General features: G+C 41.1%; 1 protein-coding gene across 28 annotated transcripts in view; it reads right to left on the bottom strand.

Annotated features, from left to right (window-relative positions):
* GPAM (glycerol-3-phosphate acyltransferase, mitochondrial) overlaps positions 1-23228 on the bottom strand; it is a 47569-nt gene extending 24341 nt beyond the window's left edge. For 3 of the 28 annotated variants that reach the window (XM_084846250.1, XM_084846253.1, XM_084846254.1), the window contains exons 1-10: positions 19019-19075; positions 17638-17760; positions 17296-17369; positions 13610-13723; positions 12906-13055; positions 12171-12267; positions 10394-10530; positions 6430-6529; positions 4457-4669; positions 3979-4092 (exon numbers count right to left, since the gene is read on the bottom strand). In XM_084846250.1, coding sequence (XP_084702376.1) covers positions 3979-4092; positions 4457-4669; positions 6430-6529; positions 10394-10530; positions 12171-12267; positions 12906-13055; positions 13610-13723; positions 17296-17369; positions 17638-17760; positions 19019-19021 — 1125 coding nt within the window. In that variant the 5' untranslated portion in view covers positions 19022-19075. Of the gene's footprint in view, positions 1-3978; positions 4093-4456; positions 4670-6429; positions 6530-10393; positions 10531-12170; positions 12268-12905; positions 13056-13609; positions 13724-17295; positions 17370-17637; positions 17761-18115; positions 18152-19018; positions 19076-19585; positions 19717-19791; positions 20341-20554; positions 20750-22417; positions 22805-22939 lie in introns of those variants that run through there. The other 25 variants (XM_084846245.1, XM_084846247.1, XM_084846224.1 and 22 more) reach the window with 24 other exon arrangements.
* Positions 23229-24129: the final 901 nt, after the last annotated feature.

Below are 24129 nucleotides of genomic sequence, written 5' to 3'. Positions count from 1 at the left end.
GTATTTTGTGACATTTTGTTTGGTCCTAATAAATGTATATTCCCCAACTGCAGATTACTATTTATGTAACACAACAACATCGAACAAGCAATATACCCCTATTATTGCTTTTACTAACTAGCCTACTTCAGATCTGTTTTTGAGGCATTTTGCACTTACTCTGAAAGGGGATTTTTTAAAAAGATTATAACCTTACTTCTGATCAATTTCCATAACTTTACCCAGTTTGAGAATCTCTACAGTGTAAAGCCCTATCTAATGTTTGGCATTTGAAATATTGGTTAAAGTATTCTAAAATAGCAAAGATTGTTAAAGCATTAACTTTATTAGAACAAAAGAGATTTATACTTTAATCATCAACACTTTTGATACTTATCCTAATTACAAAATCAAATCAGTTAACCATTATTGTAAAACAATGATATTAACTTTTAAGAAGTTGAACAGTTTCTAGACTCAAGTCCAATCCCTCCTAGGTTTTACAGACCAGACGGAAGATGCTTCATGGTTCCTGCAGCAAGCAAGATCAAATAATGACTGTCGCTAAGTGGTGAAGGTTGTCACCTATGACTGCTTGTGTTCCTATTTCTGTTTGGACACAGATGCAGTTATAGCAGGTGGCCGGTAAGAGAAGCTTTGCTCTCAACTACTGTAGGCTTGGGAGGAAAGCAGCTCTCATTCCTATCCTTACTAACCAATGATACTATAATTAAATTAAAGTAGCAAGCTGCTACTTACACAGTGGCATCATGGAGATGTCTTCACAAAGAATTTGACAATATTTGACTGCAATCAAATAACAGTCAACTGACCAGTCAAATGATAATATTTGACCAGACAACTGACTGGCATGCCAACTCTAATCTCATCTGCAAATGACTGATATAAACAGTCCTAACATCCTGGACTAACTATGAGAAGAGATTCCAGACTACAGGCAGTATAAAAGTGTGTTATAGGTTATGCTGAAAGACCGTAAACTACAAAAAGTAGCAGGGGGGGAGGGAGGAGAGATCTTGGGTAGGCGGACATAGATGTGGAATAAATGAAACAATCTGCACTACCGAGAGAGAGAACTGTGAAAAAAAAGTTCAGTATCACATTTGACTACACAAATTGAAGCAGATGTATAGTTTGAAGAATGTTGGAAGTGTGGATAAGGCCAATTTTTTACATATATTTTGGAATGGTGATAAAATGAAGACTGTCTGAATTCTGTTATTATGGAACACAGAAGAAGTGACTGGTGTAAGAATATCTTTGCATGCTTTATGAGAAAATGTTGTGAATAAAGAAGATATGGAATGGGTAATTAATTTTTTACAGGATATTGTAAATAGGATAGCAGGATACTACTTTTTCAGTTAATTGTCTTAATATATACAGACTTGTGAATTAAAAATATATAAAGTTTTTCCTGTGTGAATGATAAGCTTATATTGCCTTAATTGCAATACCTCCTATTTTGAATTTCCAAAGATCAAAGGGGATCATGTTCTACTAGCTTGTTAAATTATGTATACAAATCTTCTTAATACCTGCCAGGAACACAGCTAGAATGAAAATGTCTTAATTAGAAGTGTCCTACATATACATACACTCACACGCTAAAATGGGACCAGGCTGAAACTTTTTTTTTAGCTGGTAACTCATTCTTTAGGCTCTCCCATATTTCTCAGACAGCAAAGGTGGCCAGACTAGTGCCCCACTGCTTTCGTTTCAGAATGCTAATGCGCTAATGAGTTTAACTATTATTAGCCTCCTGGAAATGCACTACACTGGTACTTCTGAACAGTACACCAACATAGACAAAACTGTTTCTCAGATTGAAGTAGAGGAAGTAAAACCTCTGGCTACTGTTCCCTTGAGAGCCAGCAATTGCCACAACAATACAAGGATCCCTGTGTAACAGCTTTTCCCAACCTGTTGCCCTTCACATGTGTCAGACTACAACACCCATCATCCACAGCTCTACATTCTTCAACATCTTCACTGGCAGTTAATAGCTTCCAGCAACTACATACACATCTGAGAGACTGGGAGAGAGAGGGGTGCAATCAAGGCATCCAATGCAATTAACTCAACAATGTTAAAACCTGTGCGTGTATTTTTGCCAGGAAACTGGGTATTTTCTTGACTACTAATTACACACTGTGACCATATTTCAAAACTGTGCATTTCCATTCTGTCCTAGTGATGGAAAGAAGTGGGTTACCTCCTATGCCCCGATTGTAGAAGGCAGGGCTTAAAATCTTCTAACATCAGGAAGTAAGTTGTCATTTCCCTTCCACCCCCACTACCTGAAACTGAGAAATAACTTTAACCTGTGGAACAATTAAATTGCTTCTTAGTGGCAATCTTATGACCAGAGACCAGTGCACAGGAAGAAATGCTAACAGGAGGAGTGAATAAGAGGAGATAATAAAAAGTGGAGGGAGACATCCACAGATAGCCAAGGTATAACAAAGTAGTCTACAAGGCATGCACAGCAGGCATCACTGAATGGACTGGAAACCCACAATAATAAACCTTGGACAAGTCTGACTGCCTTTCAATCACTAGGTCGGAATGGTAATGCATAGTAAGTCCAGTTTTTCTTTACTGTCCAGTGAAGTACTGCAGTCAGATATGGGATGTACTAAAAAAAAAATCCCTGGGAGGGTAAGAAGCACTCTGTCTCCTGCTTTCCTGTTGCCATGTGCTTAGAGCACTAGTTGAGTACCAATAAGGATATTTTGGCAAAGACTTCCTAGTCAATTTGGTAACAATTCCCTAATGTGGTTACTTGAAGGCCCATATGATTATCCCTGTCAATGATTTGGAGTGAGGCACTAATGCAGGAAGCAACAAAAAATGGACTTTGAAATGCACTGAAAGAGTCACAGCTTACCACACAGCTGTCAAGACAATCTCCTCCTTGTACATCGCCACAACAACTCCCAGTATCTCTGCCCTGGATCGCATATAATGAGAAGCCACTGTGGGGGAATTTACCCACAGGGCTCGCTGCAATAGCTGCCATGGCCGGGGGGGGGGGGGGACGGGGACGACACCAGCTTGTTGTTACGTGTGAACCCATCAAAGGCGGGTTGTTGGGGTGCCTGACAAGCAACCCACAACCCTAAAACAGCCCATGGGCTCTGGGTGGCTTGTCGAGCACCCCAACAACCCACCCTCGATGGGTTCACAAATATTGACAAGCTACAGCACACCCCCATCACAGCTTGAATATCCAAAATAGCGGCCACAAGAAGCCCCAAGAGAAAATTCCCCTATGGTGGCTTCTCATTATGTGCAAACCCACCCTCTCTTTCAACAAACTGAACCTAGAAACCTGCTTCCACAACAAAAGTCCCCTTGAGAGTTTGACATAAATTCTTAAAGAGCCAGAATGATTTTCAGGGTTAGGACCAGGCTGTCCGCCCAACCAGAGCTAACTATTCAATGCTGCAATATATGGTCACTTATCCTGCAATAGGAACCATACATACAACCCTGACTGCTGAATGTGGACGTGAAGCCTGGGGATCTACACATTCAGCACCCTGTTACATGTATGGGTCCTAATTCAGCATGGGAATTCAGGCACAGAACTCCCTTGCTTGAGCAGTACACCCATGTTCAAATCATGCACGAAACATTTATTTTTTCTACTTCATACAACCTGAGTTCGGATGACGCACTATTATTTAACCCACACTGAGGCACAGTGCCCAGAGGCGCCACATTCCATAAACAGCCCTTGCATAACCCTAAAATGGACCAGAGGATTGTTCAACCTCACATAATCCATGCTTGCGGAGTTTGCACAACACTAGCATATTCCAAATGGAAGCCCACATGCACCACAGCCTCATCGTGGGTTAAAAAACCTACAATGGGATCTCATGTTGTGCAAACAGCCTCATAGTCTTAAGCATCTTTTTTCATAACAGACATAGCTCTACAATATGAGATGGCCATGTAATGTGAACTTACTTTTAGAGAAAATGGCTGTGCGAAATCTACTCGAACACAGCCATAATTCTTCCGCAGCATTCGAAAAACTCCCCTGGCTACACTCCAAAGGCTTTCATTCGTCTTGGGCTTTCCCTAAAAAAACATTGAAAAGCAAAATAATTATTTTAAGTTACATTTAAAAGCTTCTTACCATTACACAAATTCATAAATCCAAACCACATAAATACATATTCAAAAATACCAATCATCCACCATACAAATCATATGAAGTTTGTTTCTATATTGCTGCTTCATCTAAGCTAGTCAGCTATTTGGATATTTCAAACAGTTTCTGCCCCAAATAATTATTCAGATGTCATTTCCTCATGTTCTTATTTTGTTACAAATTAATTTCAGATAATCATGCAGTGTGTGTTTCCAAAGTACAGTTTATCACCAAAACTGTTATTATTGACAGTGCTCTAAAAGAAAATGGTAAGATTCCAAACACTCTTACCAACTGTTCACTATTGTAGTGACCTTCAATTATTCTATCATAGGATATTCCCACGGGTATAATGAGTATGTCAGGAGTAGAATTTGCATATAGAGCATCCACCACCACTGATAAGAGGCCTGCCCTCGCACAGGATATCTTTCCACTCCGGGACCGTGTGCCCTCCAGAAATATCTCTAAGAACTGCTGCTGTTGAAGCAACTCTTGAACATGCTAAAAGAAGAATGCATAACAATAAAATCAGACACAAACTCTTTGCATTGCTCCATATCAGTAATTTTAAAAAGTGGGGACCTGCTACAAAACTTTGCAGTACGTTCCCAGTTCGTAACAGCAGTGCTCATATTCAGGGTTCCAGCCAACATGGAACAGGAGCTTTGATGTGCTGTTCTGAACTCATGGGAAGGAAAAAAAGGGGTACCTCTTTTGTTTCTTCCCAATCTTCCTGAACCATTCTCCGCTGTACTATATAGCGCTTTATATATAAAGGGCCCAAGATCAGGTCTGGCAGCCAGTTCCAACCCCCAGTGCTTTATTGCTATATAGTGCATGCAAGAGGTGGGTGGGAAAAGTTCCGGAGAGTTGGAAAAAGGTGTCCTTTACCACCACCACCACCCCGAATATCCCTATGTAGTATAGAGAGCTGTGTTTTTAACCTCATGACACACATCTCTCCCCCTCTGCCAACCTTAATCCCCACCTCTGTGATACTATATGCTGCTAGGAGCTCAAGCCATGCCTATTCCTTCCCTTCCCTGGCTACATTTTCCCTTTTTTAAATCAACTGACATCCTCAACATTCTATGGTTCAATTGCAATCAACATTTCATAGGTTCTGAAAGTCAGTGAGAGCATTAGGTCCTTGTCAGGCCAGTTAGGGTTTAAAATAAATACACTAACACATTTCTGCATACCTGGGGAATTGCTCAAGTAGGCAGAAATAACTACCGGGGGCGGGGGGAGCCCTTTTTCATGAGAGCATATAACCTCGATACTAGAGGGAATTGGGATTACGGCAACAATGATGTTGTGCTAATTTGCTTTCATCATTACCAAACTACATAAGGTATTTGGAAGAGATAAGAGAAATTTGCATCTCAGATTTGTTTACGTTAACAATGTTGTATCACACACACACACACACGCACACACCTTTTTCCTTGATGTCAAGAAGAACCTAGGTAACAAATTACTTTCTTTTCTGGATTTTCAACTGTGGTTTCTTTGAAAGTCATTGACCGGTTCGCACGATTACCATGGGTTAAACAAGCCACTCAGTGATTAGGAAAATGGTGCCCGGCACGCACCATGGGTTAAACAAGCCACAGTGACTTGTTTAATCCACGGTGATTGTGCAAACCACCTCATTTTGTTGCAGGGAACAGAAGAGTACTATCACACACCCTTTAAACCTATTTATGGAACCTGATACAAAAGAGAACCTACATAAGATTTCTAGCAATGTAGATGGCACCAAGCCCTGGTCTGTGCAATGTCATTCTAGTCCATGTGCACTGATCCCATTAGTTTTATTGGGATTATACACAGCTGAATAGAAGGATAACTAGTACTGCATGATCAAGATGTCCTCAACATCTGCTAATAGCACTATAAATTAAGGGTATACAATGTGTGAGAAACAGTTTCATTAACTTATTAAAGTACTAGGATTTCTGCACAAGATATGTATACCACAGAAGAATGCTAACAAAGTCATCACAATCTCTATAAAATACACAGAGTTTTCTTAGCAGAAGTTTGTTAATACCATACTGTATTTTAGACTGCACAGGCTTATTCTTCAGGAGCAACAATATGTTATTTATTGTTGAGTGATTTAGAAAAGAACCAAATACACCACTTTTTTTTTTTGCAATTCAGTCTTTGAACTCTGTTGCAAATCCTCCCACTCTCCCATTAAAACCTGAAATGGTATCCTTAGACAAGCTTTAAGTTAAAAGAGAGATACATACCACATGCAGTAAGGTTCTATACAAAATATCTTTACGGCCATCGGGCCTTTCGTCTAACTTTCTCCGTATAAAAAATCCTCCAAGCTTACGGATCAAGGTACTATGGATAAATAAATATTTCTTTATAAGACATTTTAATAAAAAGGGTAAGACTGTAACATTACCAAAAATGTGTGTGTCCACAGAGTATATCAGACAACTTAGATGTAACAATGCAGCTCACTTATTTCCACTACATGAGAAAGCCAAGGTAAAATTCCACCTCTGGCACAACTGACAAACACTGACTGACCAGATAATCACAAATGCTCGTGGTGCTTCCAGACGAATGGCTTCTAATGCTACCAAAAGACATTCTGCGGCTATTCCATCCTGTACTCCTTAAGAGAGTTTTTGTGGACAGAAAAAAAAGACTGAAGTAGTAGTGGGAAAACATGGGAGGGTTCTAAGTGGAAGATGTCATCTGAACCACTGTAAAATTCCATGAATGAGGCAAGGCAGCTGCACTCATCCAGAAGCATTCTTGGATATACAGAAATTAGGCATAACGGGGTTTGTCAAAATCTCTTTCTGATGGCTTACTATAAGTTTAAGGCAGTTTAATTTTGGCTCCAAATGTTTTCAACCAATTTTACTTTCTGAACACCCTATTTTCTGATAACATGAAGAGCAGTCCTAGTCCTAGTACATGAAGTCCAAGTTCTATCACTACAATTTTATAATTAAAATATAATTAAAATTGTCTTGAACTTGAGATCTTTATCGATTCAGCCAGACAAGGGTATGTTTGCCAGTTGGTGCAGTTATTAAGATCACACAAGAATATTGTGTGAGCCCAAGATTTCGACATCACACATAAAGAGAACACGTTTGGACACCACCCTGAGCCTCTTGCAATATAGACAGGTAAAAATGGAAATAACAAACTCTACTCCACACAAAACTACACAGAATCCATTTCCCAACACATTTCTTAATTGTTGGCTTATTTCTCAGATATATCTTAATAAATAATCTCATACATAATGATCACTTGCAAGCCTTTGCAAGTGGAAAGCTAACCACCATCCCTATATTTTATAGGCAAGCAAAATATTTATTTATAATCTATATTTCTATTTTCATGTGCTCTTAACTACTGGCTTTCCTGGATTAAAAATGCAGTATTCCAAGCTTTCAGATGTGAAACAGTACATGTGTACTCCACTAACTGAACTGCACAACTGACATAGTAAGAATGAAAGTCTGCCTACAGTGTCACCCACTGATGCGTGTGTAAATACTATAGTGGTGGTTGCTTACAACTAATAAGATAGCAGCTAACCACTGATACAAACTGCATTACACAGGGCTAAGCAATCTACTTGAAACAAATATTTATGATTACACTTCTGTAACAACGGTGGACAGACTCAGACTTCTCCTCCCCCTCCCCCCAGATCAGTCCCTCTGGCCCCTTGAAGGTGCTATGCAGACAGTCGGGGAACTCTGAATGGGGTGAGCTATGGTGCAAGTTATTCCCCAAAATCGGGCAGAGGCACCTTCCATGAGCAGAGCCCTTCCATCTATAGAAAATAGATCCTGGATCCAACCCCATGTATGATAAACAACAGAGCAACTAGTGATGTGGGTTTTCCAAAAAAATTTGGACTGGAACATTTTATGATGCAAATTATGCTAATCTGCATAGTGTAATTTTCATTGGAAAATTTTCAGTTTCCATTGGAAGATTTTCTGATGCCTGTGATCTAATTTAGCATGTTTATTTTACCTATATTTATTAAACAAATAAAACAAGAAAACTAAAAAAAGCACACCATGTTAATTTTTTGTCCCTATACACAAACTATTTGACCTGAAATATTTGAGGAAAAAATTAAAGTACACTTAATGTTATTTTAAAGTTACATTATGTAGGCTTAAAAAAAATATTAGAATGCTTGCAAGCATCTGTGGCAGAATCCAATGGGGTGCTTACTCCCCTGCCGATTCCATCCCAGCAATTCACTTCCTCAAGCAGTGGATCCCACCAATTCCATTACACAAGCAAGACGCACCTCTTACACAAGGGAGATTGATTGATTGATTGAGATTTAGTGCTTCCCAGGGGATGCTCAAAATGAGTGGAAATGCTTGTTTCTTGAAGGAGGCAGGTCAACAGAGCTCCCTTATCTGAGCTCCACTGATCTGCCTCCTTCCAAAAGAAGCATTTTCACTCATTTTGGGTTGCCCCCAGAAGCGCTAAATCGCTGTTGCACAAGGAGCACCTAGGGAACACCTAATTAATTTGAATGAGTTCAAATCTCCAGGGCCAGATGAACTGCATCCTAGAGTAATAAAGGAACTGGCAGAAGGACTCTCAGAACTGCTGTCTATTCTCTTTGAGAAACCATGGAGGACAGGGGAAGTGCCAGATGACTGGAGGAGGGCTAATGTTGTCCCTGTCTTCAAAAGGGTAAAAAGGAGGAACCTGGGAACTACAGACCAGTCAGTCTGACATCAATCCCTGGGAAAATTCTGGAGCAGATTATAAAGCAATCCATCTGGAAGCACCTTGAAAACAATGCAGTGATTACTCGAAGCCAACATGGATTTGTCAAAAACAAGTCCTGCCAGATGAATCTGATCTCATTTTTTGATCAAGTTACCTCCCTTGTGGACTGTGGGAATGCTGTGGACATAATATACCTCGACTTCAGCAAAACTTTCGACAAAGTGCCCCATGATATCCTGATGAGCAAACTAGCTCAAAGTGGGCTAGATGAAACAACGATCCGGTGGATCCACAGTTGGCTACAGAATCGGACTCAAAGAGTGCTTATCAGTGGGACCTTCTCAAACTGGGGAGAGGTAACGAGTGGGGTACCACAGGGCTCAGTCCTGGGCCCAGCGCTCTTCAACATTTTTATTAATGACTTGGAGGAGGAGGTGCAGGGAATGCTGACAAAATTTGCAGATGACACCAAATTGGGCGGGATAGCTAATAGTTTGGAAGACAGAAACAAAATTCAAAGTGATCTGGATAGACTGGAGCGCTGGGCAGAAAACAACAGAATGACATGTAATAGGGATAAATGCCAAGTTCTGCACCTAGGAAAAAGAAACCAAATGCACAGTTACAAGATGGGGGATACGTGGCTCAACAACACTACACGCAAGAAAGATCTTGGAATTGTTGTCGATCACAAGCTGAATATGAGCCAACAATGTGATATGGCTGCAAAAAAGGCAAATGCTCTTTTGGGCTGCATTAATAGAAGCATAGCTTCCAAATCCCGGGAAGTACTAGTTTCCCTCTACTCAGCACTGGTTAGGCCTCATCTGGAGTACTGTGCCCAGTTCTGGGAACCACAATTTAAGAAGGATGCAGACAAGCTGGAGAGGGTTCAGAGGAGGGCAACAAAGGATCAGGGGACTGGAAACAAAGCCCTATGAAGAGAGACTGAAAGAACTGGACATGTTTAGCCTTGAGAAGAGAAGACTGAGGGGAGATATGATAGCGCTCTTCAAATAGTTGAAAAGTTGTCACAAACAGGAAGGCCAGGATCTCTTCTCGATCATCCCAGAGTGCAGGACACAGAATAATGGGCTCAAGTTACAGGAAGCCAGATTCCAGCTGAACATCAGGAAAAACCTCCTGACTGTTAGAGCAATACGACAGTGGAACCAATGACCTTGGGAGGTGATGGGCTCTCCCACACTGGAGGCATTCAAGATGAGGCTGGACAGCCATCTGTCAGGGATGCTCTGACTTGGATTCCTAGACTAAGCAGGGGGCTGGACTCGATGGCCTTGTAGGCCCCTTCCAACCCTACGATTCTATGATTCTATGAGTGGGGCCACTTGTGCAATGGTATTGGTGGGGAGATAATCAATATGGTGAGATAATCAATATGGTGAGATAATCAATATGGCTTGATTAATACGGTGACAGTTCCCCATGTATCCACCAATACAGTATTACCTGAAAATGGGAATATTCAGGTTATTCCCTGCTGCAATGTAGGGCGCTTTGATGTTATGGCAGAAGAGAATGAACGTGAGAAGCAGGTAGTCGATGTGAGATTTGTGAACAGGTAGGAAGATAAGAGGCAAATTCAGCTGTATGAAGAACAAATGAAGAGATTACTTAGATATCCAAATACTTAGATAACTGAAGCTCTCAGGGCAACATACACAATCTGCTGCTCTAACAGAAGGTGGTGGACTCACCTTCATTAGAGGTTTTTATGCAGATGTTGGATCCTATCAGGGGTGCCTTAGTAGTGAATTTCCTGCATCGGCTGACAGGTTGGACTAGCTCAAGGGAGTACACAGTTCCCCACCCCCTCAAGGGCCGCACTGGCCATTGGCATGAGACCACACATACATACATTCACACACACACACACACACACACACACACACATATGCTGGGGTTGGAAGGGAGGCTGCTATGGGGGTTGCTGATGGAGGATGCAACACCCAACCCCCCAGCAAGCCCAGTGGGCATCACTGCTTTTGTACCACCATTAGTAGCGCATAAGCAACAATACTGGCTGCTTCTGGATTGCCGGGGGAGGATAAGGCTTTAACTTCCTCCCCCTCCCAGTGACCCCAACTTGCATTGCTGCTTTCATACCACTAATGATAGTTTGGAAGCCAGCTGCTCCAAGGTCACCAGGGCAAGGAGGGAGCTTTACCTTTCTCCCCTTCCAGCAACCCTGAAGCAGCCAGCATTGCTGCTTTTGCATCGCCATTAGTAGCACAGAAGCAGTGATGCCAGCTGCTTTAGGGGCACAAGGTGGAGGAGGTGGCTTTCACTTCCTCCCCTTCTGGTGGCCCCGATCAGCATTGCTGCTCTTGAGCCACCACTGGTGATGCAGAAGCAGCAATGATGGCAACTGTGGTCTCCAGGGAGAGGAATAGGCTTTAGCTTTCCAAACAACATTCCATGCTGCCATTACTTGCACAAAAGCAGTGATGGTGATCAACGGGGGAGGGGGGATTCAACAGCGGCGAGATCACAGGGGCCACACAACCCGTGTCTGGGGCTACATGCAACCTGTGGGCAATACACCAACAGACTAGATGACCTCCGAGATCACCCCCAAATCTGATCATGAAACGTTTGCTCTGGACACTTTAGCCTGACCAATGGCGTAAAGTCTGGAGCATCAGTGTGAGTTGACAGTGTGAGTTGACCCAAGAAGGTTCCACAGAAAGTATTGACAGATCTATTTCTTGCTCATGTTGTAAACCTGGGTCTGGGCTGTACCACTCATGACTGCAGGTAAGGGAATCATATGACTGAATGGTCCTCCCTATAACATAATCATAGTAGTCCTCCATTTGGGAAACCAGATGTCAAGAAGACAGGTTCTGGCTAAGCCAGAATTATTATTTTTCCAGGGAAAAGCATTCAATCATGCAATTCCATCACCTGCGGTCTGAAGTGGTACAGCAAGACGAAATGCAGATTTCCTTCCTTGGTGAGCTGAGTCTTTGACAGAATCAAAACCTTTTTATATGTTTCAGCTACTCATTCCAAGAAATTGGTGAACTGCTGTTTAACTAAGCTGACTAGCAGGAGGGTTCCATCAAAGCTTATTTTGCTTTCTAAAGTTCCTTCTGCATGCATCTCTGCTTCTACTGGAATGAGTCAAATACCCCATACAAATTTGTTGCTGACAGAGAAAATTGGATTTGCAACATGATTTTTTTTTTTTTAATCTAGTGTTGCACATTGCCTCAACAATTACCTCAGTTGCTGCTTTCACCATCTCCAATTGGCCTTTGTGAATCTGGATATTCCAAAAAAAGCTGTTAAATAATTTCAGCAACACCCATCCTGTTAACCTAAAAGGGCAATAAAAAGTTGAACCACCATATAACAGAATTCATGTTTTATATGCAGATTTTAGTTCCAAGCATAAGAAAACAATATAACCTAACAAAAATACTCAGACACATGCTGCCTTTAAAACTCAGAACACAAACAACCAAAAACTGTAATAGTGGATGAAAATTATATTAAGGCTGCAGTCCTATACACACTTACCAGTAAGTCCCATTGAACATAATGGGTCTTACTTCTAAGTAGACCTGTACACTGCTCTGTAAATTACTGTGAAAATTCTGCATAAAACACTTTAAAAAAAAAAATGAGAGTCATAACAGCTGTAGTAAATATGGCAAGAGGTTTTAATCCAGTTTAGGCCTGAACAACAGAGGATAATGTTGGGCTGATAACATGCTCATTCATTACAATATGTTCTTTTGTTTCACCGAAAAGTTCCCTGGTACTATCACATTAGAATATGAAGCAATATAGATATATATATTCTTCAAGGACAAATACCACTGCTTTGAGTTGAGCTTACAACACAGATAACAGAAGTAGAGTTCTGAGATAACAGGCAACAATTATGTGTTTGTGAATTCTGACTGCACTTCAGCACTCCCAGGCATTATCAACCAAAAGCTAGTTTTGTTACCTGATCAAAGAAGGCGAAACATTTGCTACCATTTCCTGAAGAATCCTTTTAGCTTTCTTCTTGACTTTGCTCGAGTTTCTAGGGTCAAGCTGACCAGAACCCCCGAAAGCAGAAATTTCTGACGCTTCCTCTATAATAGCATCCTGCACTCTGGATGTTACAAATAAGATTTAAAAAATATGCTGTTCATTTTATCTGCTTTTGTTGGTGCGTTTCCATAAAAAAAGTTACTACTCAAATATCCAAGGAGTGTCTCTGCTCAGTATGTCAATTAGCTATAACCAGCTTGCAGGTTGAAGTGCATTATTTACTCACGGATATTTTAAATAAAAATTTCAGTATGTTTTCATGTTTCAAGGTGAAACGCACCCATACAAAATAAAATAAATATATTGCTTTAAAGCCTTTATATTTTAGCAGCCTTCAATATCTGGAGATCAATAGCTGATCACTGTAGAAGCCAGACACAAGTATACAAAGATGCCTCCATTTGGTTGTATACGGGTTCCAACAATGAGGTAGAGGAATTCAATATATCATAGCCTGGACATAAATAGTGAGAAATATGTCTTCATTGATGTCCAAATTGGGAACTCTTCAGAAATCACAGAAAGGGGAGTTCTAGGGCCTTTCTCACAGAAACCCAACAAGTTGTCATTAAACATGAACTAGAAGTTTTAAAAAACATTATTTTAATCTCTTACCTGCTACTGTTCAACACATTTTCTGTCACATTAGTTGCAAACATACCCTTATGAACATCCCGTTCTTGCACAAAAAGGACATAACAGAGCCTTCTGGCAAGCCAGCCTCTGTACCTGTTGTATATAATACAATAATACACAATACACTATTAGAAAGTTCCTATTCAAAGTATTATTTTATCAATCATATCCATATCAAAACTGAAATCAGTAGGGGTCCATCTGTTGGGAAGATATTAAATTGGGGAGGCTGTGAGTTAAGCGAGTACTATATTTTTTTGAGGTTACCTTGGTTATAGTATAACAATTTTATAAAATGAAAAAGAAAAATATTAAAGCTATCTTCTTTTCCTTCAAATTATGAGTACAACCTTTTGTTTATTACATTGTTAAATTCTCTCATACTTCCTTCAATATCTCAAGAAAATTCAAATTCTGAGGTGTTGGTAATATGCCTATCTATTTAAATGTAACCATTTGAAAAACAAGTGTTTGATCAGCTAATAATTCTTTAATCTGACAACAATTCTACTATTTAAATAGCTGTTTAAATTGGCCCCAAAGCTGTATTATGTAACATATTTATATTCTACTTTCCAATTAAACAAACACCCAAAGCAGCTTACAACAAATTTTCAAAACAACCACCATAAAAACAATTGATCTAAAAGTCTAAGGGATAGCCAATTGAAAATAAATTTCAGAAAAAGCACCAGTGTCATTTAAAAATCATCAACCTGTTGAAAAAGGTCAGCACAAGAAAAAAAAATATCGAAAAGGATCAAGGTGCGCTTCCCTAGACATGGAGTTCCAAAGCGATCCAGAAGGATACCATGGTCAATGGTATTGAAACCTGCCGAGAGATCCAGCTGAACTAACAGGGATTAATTCCTCACTTCTGCTTCCCAGTATAGGTCATCTGCCAGGGTGACCAAGACAGTTTCTGTTCCATAATTATACACTGATTGATAATTAGACCCTGAGAATAGCAAAACTGTCTAAATGGCTCCCCTTACCACTGACGTAACTTGGCTCAACCCTCTCCACCACCACCAAAACTATGGCCGCTAGGGCACATTAATGCTTGATCTAGATGGCTGGATCACTATGGATTGCACTGTGCAGCATCTGGATACAACATATATGGATCGAAACAAATTTTAAAGTGTGATGGCAATGTCTGCTAACATTACAGAAGCCAGAGAGAGACTGTAGACACCTCTTGATTTGTACAGATTTTCCTCAGGTATTTATTATTTATTAAATTTCTCAGATGCCTTTCTCAAAAAAAAAAATCAAGGTGACTTAAAGCAAAATGCAAACATACAAAATTTAGAACAGCTAAAACAATTATCCAAATCATACTAAAGTACAACCACCCCATAAGACAACTAAACCATCAATGACAACCATAGACAAATAAAAAACACAACTCAGTGGATGCATTAAAACAGCCCATCATACCTGTCATTGTGCCCTTACATATTGACCCTAGTGCCCTACATCTTACTATCTGATCCAAGCATGAATGAATAAAAAACCTGGCTGGTGGCTGCTGGGAATTGAAGGCCAGCACATCTGAAGGACACCAGATTGGGGAAGATTGATATAAGTTACTTCTGCATTTTCTTGCCATATTAATACATTTTCTCACTAGGCATTAAGCGCAAAATAGTATCACCTTGTTTTGGCACACCTGAATCATATCTGTTGCTTTGCCATGCATGCTGCCAGAGGAAGAAACAAATCAGTCCTCACCAATCAGAAGTCCCTAAATGAAGGATCTTACAACCCGTAAGTCTGGTTTCATCACAAATTCCGATTAAAAAGAAATCTAGAGTAGCTTTACCAAACCCTGTAGGGCAGAGAGTTTCAGCGATGCAACTTGAAAAACGGCATCCGACAAGTACACTCTAGCCTATCTAAACTCATGCCAGGAAAATTAGTCAGTCCTGAAAGTGCCACAGGACTTCTTATTCTTGAAAAACATGTAATTCTTCCCTTACTCTTGTAGTAAAATTTTCTTGGTCAGAGAATTAAAATAAAAACCCATGCTTTTCCTACACTCTGGGTTTTGTACCAAAAATGAAAATTGTGTGTAATATTTGAGATTCTTATAAAGATTATATATTTGTTGCAAGGGGAAGTCTTAAAAATTGAAAAAGTCAAAATCCATGTAATGAATTCAAAATTATGGGTCAAAAAATGTTCGTGTGTCCATGAACCTACATAAAGGCCAAGTTATTAATATGTGACTTAATTCTGAGTAATGAAACTGATAACTCCTTTGATAAATGAATACAACATTGTTGCAATATCATGGTGAGACTGAAATTCACAGCAAACTAGTAGAAAACAATGGTTAGCTACCAAGGCCAGCCACAATTTGTGGACTCCTGTTTGTCAGTTGACAGTTAGCCTCCTCTAAGAACATAAGAACATAAAAGGAGCAGTGCTGGATCAGACCAAGGTCCATCTAGTCCAGCATTCTGTTCACACAGCTGCCCAGAGGAAGACCACAAGCAGGACATCAGTGCAACAGCACCCTCCTGCCCATGTTCCCCAGCAACTGGTGTACATAGGCATACTGGCTCTGATACTGGAGGTAGCATATAGCCATCAGGACTAGTTGCCTTTGATAGCCTTCTTCTCCAATCCCCTTTTAAAGCCATCTAAATTGGTGACCATCACTACATCTTGTGGACGTTGATTCCATACTTTAACTATGCACTGTGTAAAAAAGTACTTCCTTTTACCTATCCTGAATCTCCCACCAGTCAGCTTCATGAGTTCTAATATTATGAGAGAGAAAAATGTCTCCCTATCCACTTTCTCCACATCATGCATACACTACTATCATGTCTCCCCTCACTCACCTCTTCCCTAAATTAAACAGTAACCTACTACGACCAAGAAGATGTAACTTTTCCTCACATGGGAGTTGTTCCAGCCCCTTTAATCATTTTAGTTGCTCTTTTCTGCACTTTTTCCATGCTATAATATCCTTTTTTGGTTGCAGTGACAAGAACTGTACACAGTATTCCAAGTGTAGTTGCACGATAGATTTGTATAGCAATACTGCTTATTGTTTGCTAGGATACTTAAAAGTTTTAGAAATTGACAATTTCAGCCTGTGTATTTGTGGTTCACCACTGAGTACAGCACACACTCTCAAAAGTTCTTATTTATTTATTTATTTATTTTATTAATCGCCCATCTGGCTGGTCACCCAGCCACTCTGGGCGATGTACAATAATAGACACAGTTTAAAACAAATTCTACGTTAGAAACATATTTCTAAAATACCCTAACCCACCCCAAATGCCTGTCTGAACAACCACGTTTTTAATGCGTGGCAGAAAGTCATTAAAGATATAGATGGAAATGTATACTTTCTATTTCTTAAGTGTTTCTAAAGTATTAATTTTTAATTGATTGCTGTCTTACAACTAAATGCAAAATTAGCATCTCTGAAGTGTGTGTGTTTTTAACCAGGTACCAGGTTCTTATTACTCCAAGCCACCACCAAACGCAGATTTTATACGCACCACACTCAGAAGGTGATTATGGAAAACATGCCTAGCACCTGCCACAATTTAAATAAGTCACAGTGGCTTATTTTGATCGTGCAAACCAGCCCATTGTTATAAACCATGGTATTAACTATACTAAAAAAAATGACTTACCGTGTATGTGTTTCATTAATATATATGACATTACGAAGGCCCAAAGAAGGGATACTAGCATTAAAAAGTTTGTCCTGAAAGTAGGAGAGAAACAAATCAGAAAACAGTATTCCTTCCATTACCAATCATGGCTTCATAATAGCCATAGAATCTACATACTAATGCACCTTTCTTTAATATAAGGATATAAAACACTAACCTACTATGACCAGGAAGAATTTGAAATTAAATTATTAAAGTAGACATTATTGGATGAATGTACAATTAACTCTGAAACTGGGCCAGCCATTTAAATACAGAAATCATGGAAATTATGTTTGTTACTATCATCATCCAACCTACCCGGCTTTGAGGAGTGCATACATGGCAACAGCGTCCCACGAATGGCCTATTCCTGCCAAGTATGTTCTCTTTCCATTTTAAAGTGGCTGATCGGAAGACAGTAGGCCTAGAATTGCATTCTCCCTAGAAAATAAAAATACGTGACGATCACACATAATTAAAGTCCTTAAAGTCCTTCATGTGTATTCCCATATGAATCAGCAAAGGTTAAGCACTTTTAAGATCCCTCCATTTCAACAGATTTATGTGACTGCTTTAACCTCCCACTGAAACAAATCAGACTTAATCTTTAAGGCCATGTTCATACCAAAGGGCATTACCAATTAATATGACACAATATAAAGATTAATCTTTTTAAAAACAAACCATGATCCAAGCTCCAAACTCCCACAGTTATAAAATCCCCAAACTCCAACTATTGTACATATAGTATGTATACTTGCAAGAAGTAAAACCCACTGAGTTCAATGAGACTTACTTCTGAATAAACATGTTTAGGATTGTATTCATGATGCTAAAATATAAAGCACATAAAGCAAAAAAGTTAATTAATAATCTAAGATTGCAACTCGCTAACTAAAATAGCAGCATATTTAAAATATAACAATGTAATATTTATTATTCTTATCTTTTACCCTTAAATATTCAGCTTACAGATATAAAATACTACTTCAAAAAAGCTACAGGGCATTTTTCCTGATGCTTGAGTATTAGGGATTATCAGGAGAAGTTACTGTAGTAAGAAAGGGTGTGTTTTTTTTTTAATATAAGGGAAGATGCCATTTAACATGAACAAACAAGGACTGCAATCCTATGTACACTTATACTCTTAATCCCATAGAACTCCCATGGGGGTTATTTCTAAGCAAATGTGCATAGGTCTGGCCAATAAATAAGGCAGGTATTATTGGAGAGTGTGATTAAAGCTCTATAACTAACACAGAAAAGAGTGGGGGAAAGGGAAAGAGGTCTAATTATGAAGAAGGAGGACACAAAAAACAGGAAGTCACACAAGGTAAAACTTAACCAGTAAAATAAATGATTCAGTACAGGTAGTAACAATATTTGACTAACATTTACCCTAATATATATTTTTGTAAAAACTGAAATGAAGCCCTTCTAATTATCCTAATCTTTCCCTTTGTCCCATATCCTATGAATGATACTATGATTTCAAAATAGGCAATTTTGCAACACCTTCAAATCTTATTTCTATCCTCTCTCTAATTCTATGATAGAAATATCTATGTCACTCTATTCTGTCCACTCTAAAAGCTATGTCATTCTCACACAGTCTCTTCTGTTGATTATGGTAACCTGTCTCTTATCTCCTAATCCAAGCACAGCTGCCAAAGTAGTCCTTTTTTCTGTCCTCTCTTACCATGTCTCCAAATCTTCATGCGTTTCAAGTTCAAGCTGCTCTACATCTTTAAGTACTGCACAATAGCATTTTTCCTACCATATTAACCTAATTGCCTCCTCCATTTCACGATTATCTTTATGCTCCACCCAGGAACATCCATCCATTGCTCCTCATGCCTACTCCAAGCCTTGTGTGTGCTTTTGCTTTTATTATTTTTACCTGAACTAGACCTCCCCAAAATACTTTCCAAGCTCTTTCAATATATCTATCTATCTCATCTTATTTGGACCATGAAGGCATTAGCTATGTTAGTACATAAAGAGATGTACTAACTTCTTTTTAAACATGTGATATTTTCTGCTTGATACAGAAAGAGAACCTTTTATATTTCAAGAGCAATAGAAAAGATTACTATCAGCAGAAGCTCTAGAAAAAGGTTATGCCTAGAAAAAGATTATGCCTGTACTATTCATCATAAATGTCATTTGTTCCTAATTTTCTGAAATAACCAGATATTCTTGCAATATTCTTGCACTTCAGCAAATAAGAATCTCATGAAAACTAAAAACAGAGTATTTTACTTACCCATTCCTCAGTAGAGTGTTTACACCTTGAAACAGTGCATTCTGCTGAAGATGATGAATAGGAAACATCAATTGCTCCAAGTGACAAAGCATCATCATCCATGACATACAATTTAAATTCAATACCATGAGCTAGAAAAAGAAAATAAAGTTAGTGTTAAGGAACAGCTGTTCGCTACTCGAAACAAGAATACTCTAGCATTATACCTGGGAAGTATTTAGTATAAACAACACAATAAATTCTACTTTCTGAATATTCTTGCTCATTCAAAAAGTTGCCTTTTTGAAGCTCCAATCTTATGCAGCTCAATGGGACTTATTTCCAAATAAACATGTTCAGGATTAAGCTGAATGGTACAAATACAACTTATTTTCTTTCTGTAACCCATTCTCCTTTCAGGATAGTTCCTTGTCCACGCTATCAAGTGATGTACTCTTTCTTGTCAGTGTATAAGGACCAAAATTAGATGTGACTGGAAGAAGCTACATCTGTGCTCCATTCACATACAGAGATGTGAAAAAGAGTCAAACTATTACAAGAGAAGTTCATGTGGGTGAGGGGAGCTAAACCCTCCCCCTTCTGTTGCTGCAGATACCTTACTCCCAGTCTGGCTCTGATATGGGAAGTGACTAAGGCTGGGGAGAACAGTGATGGAGTAGAGTGAGTAAGGTGGAGAAGGGGGCAGGGATCAGCTCCCTCCAAACACAATCATGTTTGTTTGATTGTAAAAACTGACACACATACACACACAAACTGCTTTATACGCAAAAGGTCAGAGACATAAATAAGCCGGTGTGGATGCCCCATCACGGTGGGAGGAGGGATGGAAAAGTAGAGAAGAGAAAGCCCAGTAACATGAGTTTACCCAAGATATACTTGCAAGATTCTTCAGGGACCCAGGAACATGCAGGAAAAAGTTCTATGGTTTTATTATAACAACTTTAGTATTGAACAAGAACTGAGGCCTACCAGAATTTTTGATGGCTGCCTGACGTGGTATACCTTGTGTAGAGAGAGTGCTTGAGTCCTTTTTAGCCTGTCTAGCAAGGACGCCTCAGAAGGGAAGGGAAGGCGGCTGGAGCAGGCTCAGGATAAATCATATTCTGGCCTATCCAGAATGCCCCCTTTCTTCCTCCTTGGAGGTCGCTTTTCCAACTTCAGAGTGCAGCTGGCATGGCTGTTTCTGACGTTGGAGGGCAGGTCGGTGCTGTCTCCAACCTTGGAAGGGGAATCCGAATGATCCTATGTTCCCTGAGACACTCGCCCAGGGACCATAGGATTGATCTCTAAATAAAAAATCTTCCATCAATGATCAAAGGCAAAATAAAAATAAAACAGATTTATAATCTGTATTTGCCAAATCAGGATGTAAGATAAAGTCTAATCTGTTGATAATTTCATGCATTTCAAGTGTTGCAGTAATGAAGGCTGAATCACACATATTAAGTGTTCCCCTATGTCTATTTTACTAAAAACAGCCATGGAATAAAATACTTTTAGGACACAATCCTATACATGTTTAGACAGTAAAATGTCCTACAACTCCCAGCATTCCCCAATCATCATGGTCAGCTGGGGGATTCTGGGAGCTGTAGGGCATTTTTCCGTCTAAACATGCATAGGATTGCATCCTTATTCTACACATTCTCTCCACACAAAGTTCCCAAAGCTTTTGAACAGTATTTTCCTTCACACATACACACACAAAAGCTTTTTGATCGTCATACCACACAAAAGTGATTAATTCTCAAAGCTACTAAGCTCATTTCTTTCTCTTTCGAGTATATTTAGTGAGGACACCTAGGTAATAGTCAAGAAACGAGTGTAAGCACAAATACTGAGTTTATAAGTGTTAAAAGAGGTATTCTAGATTCTAAGTATTTGATAATACTTTTTAGAAGTAGATGCCAACTTTCAATGAAAAACAAGTGCATCTAAAGCTGCATCCCTATGCTCATTTACCTGGGAGTAAGTCTCACTGAACAAGCTATAGGACTGTACTGCACATAACTAAAGAATTGCAAACTCACAATGACCTAGAGAAGAACAAACAAATCCCCCTTTCAGGACCTGTCCTGTGCAGCTTGCAAATCATGGGCAGCTAAAACAGTGCTTGAGCCTAATTTGAAGCAGCATAGAGTAAAAATACACAGCAGGCTCAAAAGCTCTGCTATAAATAAAAGTACAACCGCCAGACATTAGTATCGGGTGTTCAATGTCCCCGTGCAGCAGGCAGGCAGGCAGGCTACTGCCAAGGGGATTTCACTCAAGCTATGCAATCACCAGGGGAACGGCACCAATCTAAGCCAAGTTGGCTGGATGATGGAAAGCACTTTCACACGGGGTTAGTTAAGTACACCAGTGGCGTACAGCCGGAAGATTAAAAGAAAAGGGGAGAAAGAGAAGCAGCCCATATTATAGAGGAAGTTGGGGTTTCTTTCAGTATCTACTCAGTATCTTAAACCAGACACATCAGCTTTAACTGTTTCCATCCACTATTACGCTTTAGTCAAAAAACAAACTTCCAGAGATGCACAACCCTAGCAGCTTCAGACCCCTTTGCATCACGGAAGAACTTTTCTCTCTCTTTTGCTAGAGATTGAAAGAAAATTATATATTTTGTCAGAACTCCAAAGATCATATTCTGTACTTTATGAGGTCAGCTATGAATACAGAAAATACATTGTGCAGTAACTCTACAAGGCTCTTGCCAGTTCACATCCTCGAGATGCTCCGCAAGTACCAAACAAATATCTTCACCGAGGCTGTGCTCCATTCACCCCGTGCAGAATCACTAGCATCCCTCAGCCACAAACAGGCCCAGGCTGCTACCTTGGCTTGCCACCAGTTCCTTATTTCAAGGAACGGCGCCTTATGTAGTATTCAAACGTAGCGTTCCTCTTCACGTTAATAAGGAACGCAATTTGCTCCGTTTTGGAAAACTGCTATTGTCTTGGCCGGTGACTGCAGTGCACACACGGAGAGATGCTGCGGGTCACCTTGCCTTCCCCAAGACAAAGCCCTCCCTCTTCTCTCCGCTCAGACATCACCCCTAACCTCTCGGCGCAGCCTAGTTCTCCCAGACCCACCACCACCTCCACAGCGGCCCCAACCATCAAACTCTACTTCGCTCGAGACGTCACGCAAGGCCACCGATGGGGAAGCCCAAAGCGGACACCTTGGGAAGCCACCCCCTAGCCAAGGTCTCACAGCACAGCCGCGTGACACGGGACAGCGGGGCGGCAGCCTCGCCGGCGCGCGTCCCCCCCGCCCCCGCTGCTTCCGCAGCCTCTGCCCCCAGGCCAGGCCAGGCCAGGCCGGCCCGTCGACGCTCCGCTCCCGGCCTTCCCCTACCTCCCACCTTGCCAGGCGCCCCGGGGAGCCGGCCGCCTCAGAGATTCGGAGCTGCCGCCGGTAGCCAATGCCGCGCGGCAGGCCGAAGGATGAAGAACCCGGCCGGCAGGCGCGATGAATTACTCGCTCACGCCGCACCAGGAGGGGCGGGCGCGCGCGTGCTGACGCGATTTCCTGAGCGCCCGTCGCTATGGTGCGGAGGGTAGCGCCGGCTGGCCCTCCCGCCGCCTTGCCTTCCTCCCGCCCCCGGCCCACCGGCCAGGAGTGGCGGCGAGGCGCGCCTCAGCATGCTCGAAAGGCTAGCAGACCCTCCCTAACCTGGCGCCCCTCCCGCGACGCGTCGGACTACAGCTCCCATCAGCCCCAGCCAGCACTGGCTGGGGCTGATGGGAGCTGTAGTCCGACGCGTCGCGGGAGGGGCGCCAGGTTAGGGAGGGTCTGCTAGCCTTTCGAGCACGGGGGCGGGGTGGCAATACGCTTCACCACGCAGGGGAGACTTGCCCCGCGTATCGGTGCCAGGCACGCGCATTCGTTGCGGTGGGGGGAAGGCCACGCTGAGGCACAGCGGGCCTCACGGACACACACACACACTCCCGGGAACTAATTGTGCCCTACCTAGAACTTCCCCCGGAATATTCTGAAACCGGGGGGGGGGGGGGCGTCTTCAATGCTTTTGTGGACAAAAGGTTGGTTACGCTGTGAGGATCTGGGAATGCGCGGGCACATCTGTGCAGCTTTGTGCCAGGTGGGCACATAATATAGAGCAGCCTTCCCCAGCCTGCTGCCTTCCGGGCGTGTTGGACTATGTAACATATGCCTGTTCTATTCATGTATGTGTTTGCATTGTTAAATGTGACCCAGGTAAGAGGGTTAAAAGAGTGTTAGGGAGGAAGTGAAGGGGGGGGTGTATGAGGATTCTGAGGTTATAAAAGGAATGAACTGACAGAAGATAGGGCCTCGTTGTTGAGTCGTTCAGTCGTGTCCGACTCTTCGTGACCCCATGGACCATAGCACGCCAGGCCTTCCTGTCCTCCGCTCTCTCCTGGACTGTGCTCAAGTTCATATTCATTGCATCGGTGATGCTATCTAGCCATCTCATCCTCTGCCGTCCCCTTCTCCTTTTGCCTTCAGTCTTTCCCAGCATCACGGTCTTTTCCAGGGACTTTTCTCTTCGCATTAGGTGGCCAAAA

This window comes from Heloderma suspectum, chromosome 3, assembly GCF_057233095.1.
Source record: "Heloderma suspectum isolate Gila_16-S chromosome 3, 16-S_ref, whole genome shotgun sequence".
Taxonomy (NCBI): Eukaryota; Metazoa; Chordata; class Lepidosauria; order Squamata; family Helodermatidae; genus Heloderma; species Heloderma suspectum.
The sequence above is the reverse complement of the archived record's forward strand: the minus strand, read 5'-3'. Positions and strand labels throughout refer to the sequence as shown.